General features: G+C 39.5%; 1 protein-coding gene across 1 annotated transcript in view; it reads left to right on the forward strand.

Moving 5' to 3' along the window:
- The window catches only part of spire1a (spire-type actin nucleation factor 1a), a 245,118-nt gene extending 230,073 nt beyond the window's left edge, over positions 1-15,045 (forward strand). Inside the window, exon 17 of the mRNA XM_041241878.1 lies at positions 13,359-15,045. Within this exon, the coding sequence (XP_041097812.1) occupies positions 13,359-13,614 (256 nt within the window). The 3' untranslated portion in view covers positions 13,615-15,045. The remainder of the gene's footprint in view (positions 1-13,358) is intronic.
- The last annotated feature ends 904 nt before the right edge of the window (positions 15,046-15,949 follow it).

Genomic DNA, 15,949 nt, shown 5'->3' on the forward strand with positions numbered 1-15,949 from the left:
TAAAACATGTTTTTACATTTTTTGGGGTTTTTTTTTGGTAATGTTGGTTGATCAATTTTATAAGCGCAATAAGGCACTTCAGGGTGTGAGATATACTCTAATATCCACGCACCCGGGCTGTCAAAGCCCCGGGGCGTGTGGATATTAGAGTATATCCCACACCCTGTCAATTCATTCACCAGGGAGAACAACATACCTTCAATAATGTACACAAAAAAATAATGTCAATGTCTTTTATTGACAGCCTCTTATCATTTTAATGATGAAAGAAGAAAAAGGATAAAATTAATCTTTCATTTCTGCAGAACTCTCCAAGCAAAACAGTAATGTAATAGATAATATTTATAAATTAAATCCTCAATATTCTTTGGGGGGTGTAAATGGCGTTTTTTAAGTTAGGAATTACGATGTTACGCCCTTCTCTGGAGCACTGTATATATTATATTATACTAATATAATACATACACACCCCTCGTTATATCACCTCTCGCTATACTGCTGATTTGGATATATCACAATCCTGGAGTTGGCTCCCCATTTTTACTATCCAACTGCATATGCTTTAGCTGCAATATACATAGACAATTACTGTCCGTTTTCTTTCGTACTGCACATCACTAACAACAATAAACAAAACAATTAAAAACAAAGCATTAATATCATACTGTTATCATATACACACGTATTGCACAATAACACAAAGCAAATTAAATATCTACTTGCTGAAGCGGTTTTTATTTTAGTGTGCGAGGTGTTCATATGTGGCAGCAATGCACTATCAAACATCACAGGGCAGTGACGTCACCTCCCTAGCAACAAGCCTCTATGTTGGGAATGGATTATTTCATTGCAGCGAGCATTTGAGAAAGGAGAGGAAGACTCATGAAATCAATTGGAGACTCAAGTTGATGAGAAGCAATTACCCTCCGCTGAATGAATTAAAATGGTGTGCTGCTTTTTATATGAAAAATGAGAAAAAGCAGGTTGTGTAGAGGATTTATACTGGACTGGACAGATAAGAACATAAGAAAGTTTACAAACGAGAGGAGGCCATTCGGCCCATCTTGCTCGTTTGGTTGTTAGTAGCTTATTGATCCCAAAATCTCATCAAGCAGCTTCTTGAAGGATCCCAGGGTGTCAGCTTCAACAACATTACTGGGGAGTTGATTCCAGACCCTCACAATTCTCTGTGTAAAAAAGTGTCTCCTATTTTCTGTTCTGAATGCCCCTTTTTCTAAACTCCATTTGTGACCCCTGGTCCTTGTTTCTTTTTTCAGGCTGAAAAAGGTCGACACTGTCAATACCTTTTAGAATTTGTAATGCTTGAATTAGGTCGCCATGTAGTCTTCTTTGTTCAAGACTGAACAGATTCAATTATTTTAGCCTGTCTGCATATGACGTCTTTTACGCCCGGAATAATTCTGGTCGCTCTTCTTTGCACTCTTTCTAGAGCAGCAATATCTTTTTTATAGCGAGGTGACCAGAACTGAACACAATATTCAAGATGAGGTCTTACTAGTGCATTGTACAGTTTTAACATTACTTCCCTTGATTTAAATTCGACACTTATCACAATGTATCCGAGCATCTTGTTAGCCTTTTTTATAGCTTCCCCACATTGTCTAGATGAAGACATTTCTCAGTCAACAAAAACTCCTAGGTCTTTTTCATAGATTCCTTCTCCAATTTCAGTATCTCCCATATGATATTTATAATGTACATTTTTATTTTCTGCATGCAGTACCTTACACTTTTCTCTATTAAATGTCATTTGCCATGTGTCTGCCCAGTTCTGAATCTTGTCTAGATCATTTTGAATGACCTTTGCTGCTACAACAGTGTTTGCCACTCCTCCTACTTTTGTGTCGTCTGCAAATTTAACAAGTTTGCTTACTATACCAGAATCTAAATCATTAATGTAGATTAGGAATAGCAGAGGACCGCTGGTTACCACACTCCATTCTGAGGTTTTTCCTCTAATCAGTACTTTCTGTTTTCTACATGTTAACCACTCCCTAATCCATGTACATGCGTTTCCTTGAATCCCAACTGCGTTCATTTTGAGAATTAATCTTTTGTGCGGGACTTTGTCAAAAGCTTTCTGGAAATCTAAATAAACCATGTCATATGCTTTGCAATTATCCATTATCGATGTTGCATCCTCAAAAAAATCAAGCAAGTTAGTTAGACACGATCTCCCTTTCCTAAAACCATGTTGACTGTCTCCCAGTACCCTGTTACCATATAGGTAATTTTCCATTTTGGATCTTATTATAGTTTCCATAAGTTTGCATATAATAGAAGTCAGGCTTACTGGTCTGTAGTTACCTGGTTCAGTTTTGTTTCCCTTTTTGTGGATCGGTATTACGTTTGCAATTTTCCAGTCTGTCGATACCACCCCTGTGTCAAGAGACTTCTGCATGATCTTGGTTAGCGGTTTGTAAATGACTTCTTTCATTTCTTTGAGTACTACTGGGAGGATCTCATCTGGCCCAGGGGATTTGTTTATTTTAAGAGCTCCTAGTCCCTTTAACACTTCTGCCTCAGTTATGCTAAAGTTATTTAAAACTGGATAGGAACTGGATGACATGTGGCGCATGTTGTCAGTATCTTCCTTTGTAAAAACTTGTGAAAAGTAATCATTTAATATATTTGCTATTTTTTTTCTTCATCTACGATTTTGCCATTTGTATCTCTTAAACATTTAATCTCCTCTTTGAATGTTCTCTTGCTGTTGTAATATTGGAAAAACATTTTGGAATTGGTTTTAGCTCCCTTAGCAATGTTCATTTCTATTTCTCTCTTGGCCTTTCTAACTTCCTTTTTGACTTGCGTTTGCAGTTCTGTGTACTCTTTCTGTGTACTTTCTTTTTGGTCCCTTTTTAACAGTCTGTAAAGTGCCTTTTTTCGCTGAATATTTTTTAAACCTATTTAAAAAATATATCAAAAAATAAATATCTATTAAACCATTTTGGCAATTTAGTTTTACATTTAGATTTGTCTACTTTAGGGATGTAATTGTTTTGTGCCTCTAGTACTACATTTTTGAAGAACAACCATCCTTTTTCTTTGGATGTTTTCTCTATTTTACTCCAATCACTTCTGTTAGTTTCTGTTTCATACCATCATAGTTTGCTTTTCTAAAATTGTAAACCTTAGCTTTAGTCATTACTTTTGGAGTTTTGAAACCATGTTGTGGTCTGAGTTTGCTAGTGGTTCTCTGACCTCTGTTTTAGTTATTCTGTCTTCGTTATTTGAAAAGACTAAATCAAGGCATGCCTCCCCTAGTCGGTGCCTTGACAGAATGTATTAGGAAGCAGTCATTTGTCATTTCCACCATTTCAATTTCATCCGTCGTGCTCCCCTCAGGGGAGATACAGATAGTCCTCATTGTAGAATGTAGTCCAATGATCAAGATAGGTGAAGCCTTCCCGTGTACACCACGTCTTCAACCATGCTTTTAGATTAATTATTTCCAGCTGTCCATATGGTCCTTTGCAAGGTGCCGGTAGTATACCAGAAAATACCACAGTTTTGATCTTGTCTTTTAATTTCCTTCCTAGCTCTCTGAATTTGTTTTGCAGGGATTTTGGTCTGTCTCTTCCAATGTTGTTTGTACCAATGTGGATGACTACTACCGGGTCGTCTCCTGTTTGTTCTAGGAGCCTCTCAACGTTCTCAGTGATGGGCTTGACAGAGGCTCCCGGAAGGCAGCACACTGTTGTAGTAAGGGGGTCCAAACTGCGAATTGAACTTGCTGTGTTTCTCAATATGGAGTCCGTAACAATCATGACCTCCCTTCTTTTTGCTGTCTGGTCACCATGTCAATAGGGTCCTGGATGTTGTTTCTTTCATTCTCTTGTTGATCTTCTTGTTCTCTTGTTTTTGCTCATCACAATTTTGAGGTGACTCAAATTTGTTGGTCTTTTTGATTTCTGGTGGTTGTGTTTGAAGTCTTTTTTTTCCCTGCTCCTCCTACCTAAACCCAGCTGTTCTGACCTTCTATCTCCCTGGTGGCTTTCAGTCTGTTAGGGGTGGCGCAGACTTCCATGAATTGGGGGTGTGCAAGCTCCTCAAGATACAGCTTCATTTCTAGCATACTTACTAGTTTATGCAAGTCCTGGATCACGCGGCACTTTACGTTCACTTGGTTTAGCTCTGCTGAGTTTTCTTGGATTTCCCACATCATGCAAGTGTCACAGATTACTGGCTTTTTTTTAAAGTTTAGTTTCTTCTGCAGCCGTCAACCTGCTTTCAAACTGCTTCTAAACTGCTCTGCACTTTTACGCCTGTACTTCTCCCACGCTGTCGCTTCCACTCGCTGTCGCACGGAAGACTGCCTCGTTTATAGCTGCGTTGTTCTGCTGTGCTGTTGGCTCCTCCCCTCCCCTGTGTCTCAGAACGGTGCTGAATTTGAATCAGCTGCTCCGAGTTTCAGCTTGTTTGTTTTCAGAAAACCACACGCGGCTATTTGACTTTGAGCTGCAGTGTTTCCCCAATGTCCTGTGTTTTTTGATTAAAGCAATTAAAGATGTAATTTCTCCTTACTGCTTCTAAACTGCTCTGCACTTTTCCACGCCTGTACTTCTCCCACGCTGTCGCTTCAGCTCCTATTTTGATAGTTTTTGAATTGGTGTTTTTCACTTAGCACGTTCACAAAGAAAAATTCCACACAGTATGAAATGTAACCATTACCTAATGGTTGTTTACCTCCTAAAGAGCCTGAAACCTGAATATTCCATACCAAGCTGCTCAGCCAACCCTGTGACACAGGCATGCCCGTCCTCGAGTATGTAAAAGGAGTGCATGCACAGATCTCAGCGCCATTTTGCTTTCAAGATCTGACTTGACAGGGCAGCCTGGTATCAGATAAGTACTTGTTGCTTATGACTAAAATTGTACAGTACTGTACTGACCTGGTACTAAAGTCACCGAACCGGTACTCAATCAACCAGGTTCTGGCCTGTTACCCTACTGTACCGACCCGGTGCTACATTCACCAAACCAGTACTGAACCGACCCGGTACCAAACCGACCCGGTGCCTTCCTGCTTCCAACCTGGTACCAGCTGGTGCTTGCATCACAGATGCCTATTTTCACATCTCCATAAAACCACACAGGAAGTACCTTGCAGTTCGCCTCTTAGGGAAACAGTTTACAAGTTCCACGTCTTACCATTTGGCCTCTCTCTAGCTCCCTGTGCCTTCTCGAAGTGCATGGAAGCTATCCTGGCCCCAAAAGAGTGCTCAATTATCTGCAGCCTCCAACACAGGCAGAGGCCCACAAGGAACTTGTCACCAGCCACCTTCAAAGGTTTGGCCTTATGGTGAATCATGCCAAGAGCCAGCTCACTCCTTCTCAGACAGCCACCTATCTAGGAGTGTGCGACGGCTTTGGTACACTCCCACATACAGTAATGGTTAACCCTTTGCAGTCCATTTATTCATCGCTTGTCAGGCACGTCAGGTCCAATTTATTTCACACGCGTCATTTAAAAAAATAAATAAAATTCTCTGTAAAACAGGTTTAAAACGCATTGCATGGCAAAACGATATCAGTACTGCATCTCCAGCCAAGCCCCAACCCTTGTTCAATGTATTTTTCACATAACTCTTTATAGTGCATACTGATAAATCCTCTCCTGATCACTCGTTTTATCACCAAACTCCTCAATAATGTGATCCAAGTCATTATTTTATTACTATAACGTCTCAAAAAGCTGTGCAAATGTCTGTGATTTTCTTTGGGTGCTGGATGCGGAAGCAGCTATCTCCTTTGTTTGTATCGATCTTATCCCTGTGGTGCAGCTGCTAGCTCTATTGCTCACACGCCCCTTTTTTTTCAGCTTCATTTGGCTTCTATTGGTCTCACTCAGCCATTGAATGGTTTTCTTGGCTTTTTTCCAGAGAAAAACCGACTAGAGACCTGTGCTTTACGTCTTTCTGATGATGTCAGACCCTAAAGGGAAAATCATAATGTTGGACCTGGTCCGACATAGGACCGCAAAGGGTTAAGTTTCGTACTTGAAAGGGAACGCAAAGTTATTATCATAGCCCTGGTTCCCTGCAATAGAAATGTAACCATGAACCTTCACGGTCACTGCGTCCATGATTGCAGCAGGCATAAAGAAAAATGACGCACAGTTCTGTGAGCAAAGTACTTTTTTGTCCTCAGGGGCAGGCCATGGCTGCGTCACAGGCTCTGCGAGCAGCTTTTAAAAAAATAAAAAATAAAAAAATAACGACCAATTATTATTTATTTATTTTTCTCCCAATTTGAAATGTCTTTTTTTAACTTCTCACCTCAGCGAGTCTCCACATAGCACGATGTATGAGCATCCTTCGATCTTAAAGCCAGAACCGCTTTTATGCGGAGCAATCGAGAGCAGAAGTGGGCGGGCTACAGACATCAGCCCTTCTTATCCACTCTGAATATGCTCGGTGTCTGGTCAGTACTGTCTGCTGTTGCTTGAGGAGGAGAATAATTCTTGCCGGTTTCTCATCTCCCACCCCGGGAGCATCCAATGTGATGCCCCCTTCGAGGTCCCCAGCAAAGTTTGGCTTCTTGCAAAGCCTGAACATGAACTGGCACTGTCCAAACTGTTTGACTCATCCTGCGCTCCCTGCAGCAATGTTTTAACTGGATCAGCCACTCAGGACCCCTCTGCGAGCAGCTTTGATATATTTTATTCAGGTTTCCGTTTAAGAGGTAAATACCCATATGGTAATGGTTATATTTCTATTAAAGGGAACCAGCGTTATGATAATAACCTAACATTCTTTTACTTTTATAATCGTGGAATAATGTTTTAGGGTTATGTTTATCATCACTGGCAACATTTCTTTCAGATTATTTTGGCCTTCCTAACAGCCATGTTTGCCTGTTTAAGCAGACGTCTTTTTTTCTAAGTTTATGTTTTATTGATCTTTTAACCATCCTGGTGACTGCTTGCTAAACGTGGTCTTTTTCATTTTAGGTATATACTTGCCCTGCATGTCTTGCATTGTAACTTTTAAATTTAAATCTGATTTTCCATTGAACTTCAACTTTCATATCCTCTAGTTCCCTGCCTGGTGTATTTTTCTCAGTTATACTTTCTGAAATGATACATTTTAGTGTGTGCAGCCTTATGCCTGGAATCCCAGGTAATTTTGAATTGGAACATGTTATGATCACTTGACCCCAGTGGCTCTGCTACTTCTATATGACATAGCATGTCCTGGTTGTTTGTGAACACCAGATCTAAAATTGTCGTGTTTTTGACATGCTGATTCAGGAAGCAGTCATTTACTGCATAAATCAGTTTAGTTTCAACGTTACCACATCCTACATTTTCCCAGTTTATATTAGGAGACTTGAAATCACCCATGATTACAATATTCTTGCCCCTACATGCATTTCTAATTCCTTTGTATAATAACATTATGTAACACAATTTTTATTCCTGGTTAGTAAGTGTTATTTCCTAATTGCTTATGCCTCAAAAGTATAGAAAATGGCTATTATTCCCCACAAACTTTGCTTTTGTGACCAGGACAGTGATATTTTGAAATTTACCTATTTCCAATGAGAAAACGGGCGAATTTGTGTCTTTTCGTTCACATAAAGTCAGAAAAAAACAACATATGAATCCAAATTAACATGTATTTAAAGTAATACAAAAATGACTACAAAATATTTAGAAGTGAGTGGTTTTTCGAGATTTACAATTATACTGTAAATCACTTTCACGAATCAGTCCTTGGTAGCGGCGTTCAAAGTCCACTATATCCTGGTGGAAGCGCTCGCCTTTCTCCTCCGAGTACTCTCCCATGTTCTCTTTGAATTTATCAAGATGAGCATCAAAGATATGGACTTTGAGGGACATCCTACAGCCCATTGTGCCGTAGTTCTTCACCAGAGTCTCAACCAGCTCCACATAGTTTTCGGCCTTGTGATTGCCCAGGAAGCCCCGAACCACTGCAACAAAGCTGTTCCAGCCACTTTTTCCTTACTAGTGAGCTTCTTGGGAAATTCATTGCACTCCAGGATTTTCTTTATCTGTGGTCTGACGAAGACACCGGCTTTGACCTTTGCCTCAGACAGCTTAGGGAAGAAGTCTTGAAGGTACTTGAAGGCTGCCGACTCCTTATCTAGAGCGCTGACAAATTGTTTCATAAGGCCCAATTTGATGTGCAGTGGTGGCATCAGCACCTTCCGGGGGTCCACCAGTGGCTCCCTCTTGACATTGTTCCTCCCCACAGAGAACTCGGTCCGCTGTGGCCAGTCCCGCCTGTGGTAGTGCGCCTTGGTGTCCCTGCTGTCCCAAAGGCAAAGATAGCAGGGAAACTTGGTAAAACTGCCTTGGAGACCCATCAGGAATGCCACCATTTTGAAATCTCCTATGACCTCCCAGCCGCACTCATCATACTTCAAGGCGTCCAGCAAGGTCTTGATGCTGTTGTAATCCTCTTTGAGGTGCACCGAGTGAGCCAGGGGAAGAGACGGGTACTTGTTACCATTATGGAGCAGCACGGCTTTGAGGCTCCTGGATGAGCTGTCAATGAAGAGGCGCCACTCATTCTGGTTACAGGCGATTCCGATTGCCTCGAACAGACTGGTCACATTGTGGCAGAAGCAGAGCCCATCTTGATGGGTGAAGAAGCTGGAAAAAGGTTGGTGACGCTTCCTCTGATCTGCGACTTGCACACTTTCATCCAACAAGTTCCACTGCTTGAGCCTAGACATCAAAAGCTCGGCATTGGACTTGGTGAGACCAAGATCTCTAATCAAGTCGTTGAGGTCTTTTTGGTTGGGGTAGTATGGGTTTCTCTCCTCAGCTCCACCTCTGAAATTGTCATCTGGATCTACAACGTCTTCCTCGCTCTCTGACTTGCTGCTCTCTTCTAAAGACGGCTGCTCTCTCTCCGGAGGAGTGGGTACGGGGAGCTCATGGCAGTGTGGCACTGGGGCGATGGATGAAGGAAGGTCCGGATACGTGATAGCAGGTGCATTCTTGCCAGTCTGACGTTTGGAAGGGTCCACCATGCAGAAGTAGCAGTTGCTTGAGTGGTCAGTGGGTTCCCGCCAAATTCTTGGGATAGCGAACTTCATGGCTCTCTTTTCCCCTCTGTACCATCCTACAAAAATACATTTATTTCACCCATGACTAATATGTAAGAGATTCTCGCAACATTTTTCATATATGATATATTTTTTCAATAACATTGAAAATTGTAAAACATTTTAAAATTAAAAACTTTTACAATTTTAAAAATTTTAACAAATTTTATAACATAAAATTCCGAGCAACAATTGTCCATCTTACCTTCCAGAGTTTTTTTGCAGTGCTCACAGGTGAAATGAGGTGCCCAGGGTTTGTCTTGATCCCTGACAGGCATGCCGAAATATGCCTTGTAGGCCTCACACATCTAACAGATGCTTCCACGGAGTACTTTTTTGCTCTTGTCTTGATAAATTGGCCGCAGACATAGCAAAATGCGTCTGCCGGATGCTTGCAGCCTCTTGATGCCATCTCAGAAAAATGCAGATATGTATCCACTTAGGCAGCTGGAACTAAACTGAACTGGTGGGCTTCAGGCCCCTGTATTTACTCCAAGTTTACTCAGCACTGAATCTATCTGGAAAATAGGTAAATTTCAAAGTATCACTGTCCTGGTCACAAAAGCAAAGTTTGTGGGGAATAATAGCCATTTTCTATACTTTTGAGGCATAAGCAATTAGGAAATAACACTTACTACCGGAACCAAAAAAAAAAAAAAAATTGTTACACGGTGTAATTTGCTATAATTTCTATTTTGACTTGGGGATCTGTAACATACCCCAGTAAAAAATTATTTTGTGCTTTTACCTAACATAAGAACATAAGAACATAAGAAAGTTTACAAAACAGAGGAGGCCATTCGGCCCATCTTGCTCGTTTGGTTGTTAGTAGCTTATTGATCCCAAAATCTCATCAAGCAGCTTCTTGAAGGATCCCAGGGTGTCAGCTTCAACAACATTACTGGGGAGTTGATTCCAGACCCTCACAATTCTCTGTGTAAAAAAAGTGTCTCCTATTTTCTGTTCTGAATGCCCCTTTTTCTAAACTCCATTTGTGACCCCTGGTCCTTGTTTCTTTTTTCAGGCTGAAAAAGTCCCTTGGGTCGACACTGTCAATACCTTTTAGAATTTTGAATGTTTGAATTAGGTCGCCACGTAGTCTTCTTTGTTCAAGACTGAACAGATTCAATTCTTTTAGCCTGTCTGCATATGACATGCCTTTTAAGCCCGGAATAATTCTGGTCGCTCTTCTTTGCACTCTTTCTAGAGCAGCAATATCTTTTTTATAGCAAGGCGACCAGAACTGCACACAATATTCAAGATGAGGTCTTACTAGTGCATTGTACAGTTTTAACATTACTTCCCTTGATTTAAATTCAACACTTTTCACAATGTATCCGAGCATCTTGTTAGCCTTTTTTATAGCTTCCCCACATTGTCTAGATGAAGACATTTCTGAGTCAATTTTTTCCTTCTCCAATTTCAATATCTCCCAGCGCTATCTAAATGGTCTCGATTTGGTTTGTAGACTGAGATAAATTGATTTTTACATATAGAGCTACACTTTCTCCTCTCCTATCTAGTCTATCTTTTCTGAATAGTTTGTACCCCTGTATGTGGAATTCTTCTCCATCTTCAGGACTAAGCCAGATTTTTGTGATTCCAACAACGTCTTGCTTTTCAATTTATTTCTAATGCTTCCGGCATTTAGGCAGGCATTCAATTTCTGATATAAATATTTTGTACCAACAGAAATGGTTTGGTACTCACCAAAACTAGGAATCATCATCCAAGTTGCTTCTAGCTCTACCTCCTCCTCCGACAGCTCAAACAATTGCTATGGCAGTGTCAGAGACCACAATATGAATGTGTAAGTAGGAGTTTGGATGGCTGGTTGTTACAATTTTTAGGAAATCATCATGCATTCTCTGTTTATTTCAATATGCTACCACCATATTGCCACCATGGGGATTCAAAAGCAAAAACCCAAACACTCCGTCACTTTATTAGTGTTGTTGAACATGTTAGCTTGAAGGCACAACATTATTTATATAAGGATATAAATGAGGACAAACATATATTATTTTAAGTAAAATGGTTACGTAAATGTATTTTTTAAACATTTAAAAGTAACAGCTTTCCAACATCGACTCACCGCGCTCAGTTTGCGGAGCGAAGCGTAAGTGGGCTTCCACAATGCCACTCCCCGTAACTGCGTCCCTCTTCTCTGAATGGAGATCACTGCTGTCATTTGTTGTTTCAAGTACCCATTAAAAGAAAATTATTGATGTTATGAACTGGAGTGGTTCCACCTACCACTCTCCATTTTTTAATAAAAACTTGAAGCAGCCAATGATAGCGCTAGCAGGGAGGGACTGTAGTTAAATTGAAACCCTCTGGTGTTACATGAAATATGGAGACTGGTATTTAGTTATGATCAGCTCATTTACCCGGGGATCATTGATGAGCCAGACGACCCTGAGACTGAATAGAAAACCCTAAGTCGCCGGGAAAAATCCAGAGGTTCGGCAGGTATGGGTCACCTTTTAAGCGTGATCACCCTCGCTGCCTTCATGAAAAATGTTTTCCTGTTAAAAATGTACTGACAGTATGCCTGTTCATCTGTAGCCTGCTGCAACTCTTCACTGTTCTCCCCCTGGTCGCTATCCGACTCCTGTTCTTGTGGCCTGAGAGCAAGAAACGTGTTTGCCGGTTCTGGACTCTCTTCGACGCTCTTCCTGCATGCTGCTGAACTTTGTTCATGCCTATTCCCCCTTTTTCCTTTTCCCACTTCCTGTCTGGTTCACCCACCTTCTATCTAACTATTGGGGCCAGGTGCAACTCCAGCTGGGAGTATACAAACTGCTCTAACTCCTTGATTGCCCGCTGCTGGTCTAGCTGCTCTGTCAGACTAGCTATCTTTGTACTTTCTTTCTGCTCTGCAGCGAGTACATAACCTGTTCCTCTGTACAAAGACCTCCTAACTGTCCTGTCACTCACCAGATCTTACACCAAATGCACTCCTAGTTCTTTAAGCAAGGATCACTACCATTATTATTATATTTTCTGCAAGTCATGTTATGCTAACTTTTACAATTTTACCTGGTTTTAGATATTAATTGATATGATAATTGATATGTATATATATATATTTCTATATATCTTTATATATATATATATATATATATTTATAATCTGTACATATATCATACCATATATTATATATTCTAACATTTTTATCTAACATATATTTTATACATTTAGGATTAGATATTAATCCGAATGTCATACCTAAACATTTATTTATTTGATATGAACTAGTTAGGTAGTCAAATTAAATTCATCATATACTAGTTATATAGAGGCAAATATAATAATATTCATCGAGAACATGATAACCAGTTATATAGGGCCGGTTAAGTTATATAGTTGTTGGGTTTTCTACTTACTGACATTTTCCGTGTTGCCAATTAATGAATTAATCAATCCAAATATATCCGATCACCGTCGAAATATTGTGAAATCCCATACAGTTGAAAGGTTCAATAATACTATAATTTATAATGCATATTCTAAAACAAGATTACTGTAGCATGTAGAAAATTCTTAGTATTAGGATGTTTGTCTAATCTGAGTTAGTTTTAATGATAACTGACTGTATATCTGGCAATATACTGCTTAAAGAAGCCTTATTTTAAGCAAAATAGGTCAGATTGAGATCTAAAATTTTGGGCCCTGGGGCAGCTTCTGTTAACACACTTTCATTACCTTGTACCATATCGCAGTCCCTTTTGTGAGAGGAAAATATATATCAAAACAAGAAAGGCATACTATAATATGGATTTTAAAACTTAAACAGATGCATTGTACCAATAGTATCTTCTACATTTTACAAAGATTTCATTGCGAAATAAAAATGTTCCTACTTTATTCATAATATTGTTTTACACATTTAACCTGGTTTACACAAACATAAGACAGTAATCCTATCAAAATACAGTGATGCTAAACATTTCAGTCATTTTTATGTTCTACTTTTAAGGTCTTGTAAGCCTCAGTTGTGAAAAGGTACGATTAACACTGGCAAGCCACCCATTTTGGGAGAAAATTTAAATACAATTTTTCAAAAAACAAAAATAGTCCCAGTTTATATTTTTATTTTCAAATATTTGTATTAATACATTCTTGCCAAAGCCTGAATTTTTGTCCATTCATTCATTTTATGTCATTCCTCCTGCCTAATTTTGACACCAATTCAATTTATGATGAGAGAAGATCTGGGTTAAAGTAACTGTCATTGCGTATCTGATTTTTAGATTCTCACCTGCCTCTAAGTCAGTGGAGTCAAGTGATGACCTTGAGCTTCCCAAAGAGCTTACAGAGGACTGGAGCACCATGGAAGTATGTGTGGACTGTAAAATGTTTATCTCCGAGATCATCTGCTCCAGCAAGCGGAGCCTTGTGCTGGCCACCAAACGTGCTCGCTTAAAACGGAAAACACGGTCCTTCTACGTGTCCTCTCCTGGCACCTCAGACTACCGCCCGTCCGAGAGAACTATTAAAGAGGTTTAGATGGATGCTTTTTTTAATGTTTATTTTTGTTTTATTGTAATGCATTTATTTGTATTCAAAATCACAGGTTGTACGTGGTACATTCTTACCTGAATGCGCACATCTGTTATGTTCCAGCTGTTGCTGGATTGCAGATGTTTTCTCATGTATCTATGTAGCTGTGTTTGGATGTCTTGTATATTTCACTCCAAATAGCAGCCCCAGGTGGAGGCTAAAGGATGCAAGTTTATTATCTTTACTTTGTGTAATGCTCCAGTATGGACTTAATTTTGTCATTTTTAAACTTGGTGAAAAATGGAGATAAACTAATTGGCTCAAATGAAGAGTAGTAGCCCTTCTACAGGGTTTAGAAAACAAATAACATTAAAGTCGAGTACACAGTCTTTAATGTGCAGTGCCAAGAACAACCAGGGGACAGTATACCTAAAAGTGTCTACAAAGATTCCCTGTGCTTAATGTCGATGTGATTAAAGCTTTCTATTTAAGAAGTTTTGAGATTGGCGTCTCTAAATCTGCTCACATCTGTTATAATCAGGGGCTCACATAACTTTTAACACTAGGCACGTTAGTACCAGCAGAAATGGTGTGGTTCCTAATTTAGGGGTCATCATCCAAGTCACTGTCTAGCTCCACCTCCTCCTCTGACAGTTCAACAGTGTCAAATACCACAACAATACTTTTTTAAATGTTTAAGTAGGAGTCTCGATTGCTGGTTATTACAGTTCTTAACAAATCATAACGTATTCTGGATTGATTTCAATATCATACCACTATATTGCCGCTCTGGGGATTCAAAAGCAAAAACCCAAACACTTCTTCACTTTATTAGTGTTGTTGAACACATTAGCTTGATGGCAGAATGGTGTTTATATAAGGACATAACTGAGGGTGTAAAATATTATTTTAAAATGGTTAAGTAAATGTATTTTTTTAAACTCACAGCTTTCAAACATCAAGACCTCTCTCACTCACTCTGTTTGGGAAGCAGAGTGTTAGCGAGCTTCCTTAATGCCACACCCCATAACTGCATCTGTCTTCTCTGAATGGACGGATAAATAGAGATCCCTGCTATCATTGGTTGTTTCAATTGCCCATTAAAATAATTATTGATTTATGAACTGGAGTGGTTTCAACTATCACTCTCCATTTTTTTAATTAAAACTTGAAGCAGCCAATAATATCGTTAGCAAGGGGGTCTAATTAAATTGGAACCCTCCCAGAGATCACTGACGGAATCCGGAGACCCTGAGTGAGTCATCCCCTGCCAGTCATGTGATCAGGTATGTCACACACAGAGAAGGCCGGAGATAATGCACCCCTTACAATTCAAAAAACATTGCTGACATTTGTTCTCTTATTTGTTGTGTTATTTACTGCATGTTTTCTGTATAATATGTATTATGTAATGCTACTCCATAATTAAAAAAATGAACAAACAAAATATTGTGTTTTGGAATTAATTACATTTTATGGAAATGAACGAGAGAGAGATAGATTTGACTTTTAAAAGTCATGTATTCTATGTAATAATTAAAACATTATAAATAATTAAACATCCAAATACAAAAAATCCAGGTTTATATTCGTGCTGAGTGTGGGGTCAACAAAATAACAGTATCTATTGCAAAAATAATAAAAACATAATATTGTATTTTTGATAAAACAGTTCAACGATTTTAAGTTACAAGTTATTTTACAGCAGCACAGTGAGCACTCCCTCCTCATCTACAGAGCACAGTATGCCTCCCACACACCACCTCTCCTGAAAGCCCCAGAGATCATTAGCCAGGCTAAAATAGGTGAAACCCACCTTTAATCTGCTGACCACCAGCACCCTGCAGCCCGACCAAATCAACCATCCCTAATCCAGCCAGGCTACTCTTTCTTTAAAATGGCCAGTTTAGCCTGGCCTGTAATACAATAAATTAAAGCACACTTTTTCATTTCTTTAAAACTATAAGGGGTTCCAAAAATAAAAAAGTTGTTTGCTGAAAGCGACCTCCAGCTGCAGTCTCTCAAACTCACGATACATGTGAACCACTGTCTCCTCCTGCCCACTGTAGTTGCACACAGAGATGATAGGGTCCACTCTGCAAACCTTTCTGCTGCTAAAATACAGTGAAGCCTCCATTGCAAGTCTCCAGTTCTCTTGTCTAGTGGCGGCTATACGTGACTCACCACACCGGGGTCGTCTCCTCTTTCACTCACTTGGAGTCTACCATTATTTTTAGGCCTTTATAATTATTATTATTATTTTTTTTTTTAACGCTAAAAAAATAAAAGTCTTTGCTTTTTAAGCAGTGGAATCTTAATTTTGTGGATTTTTAACAGTTTA

Source organism: Polyodon spathula, chromosome 3 (assembly GCF_017654505.1).
Source record: "Polyodon spathula isolate WHYD16114869_AA chromosome 3, ASM1765450v1, whole genome shotgun sequence".
NCBI classification, from domain to species: domain Eukaryota; kingdom Metazoa; phylum Chordata; class Actinopteri; order Acipenseriformes; family Polyodontidae; genus Polyodon; species Polyodon spathula.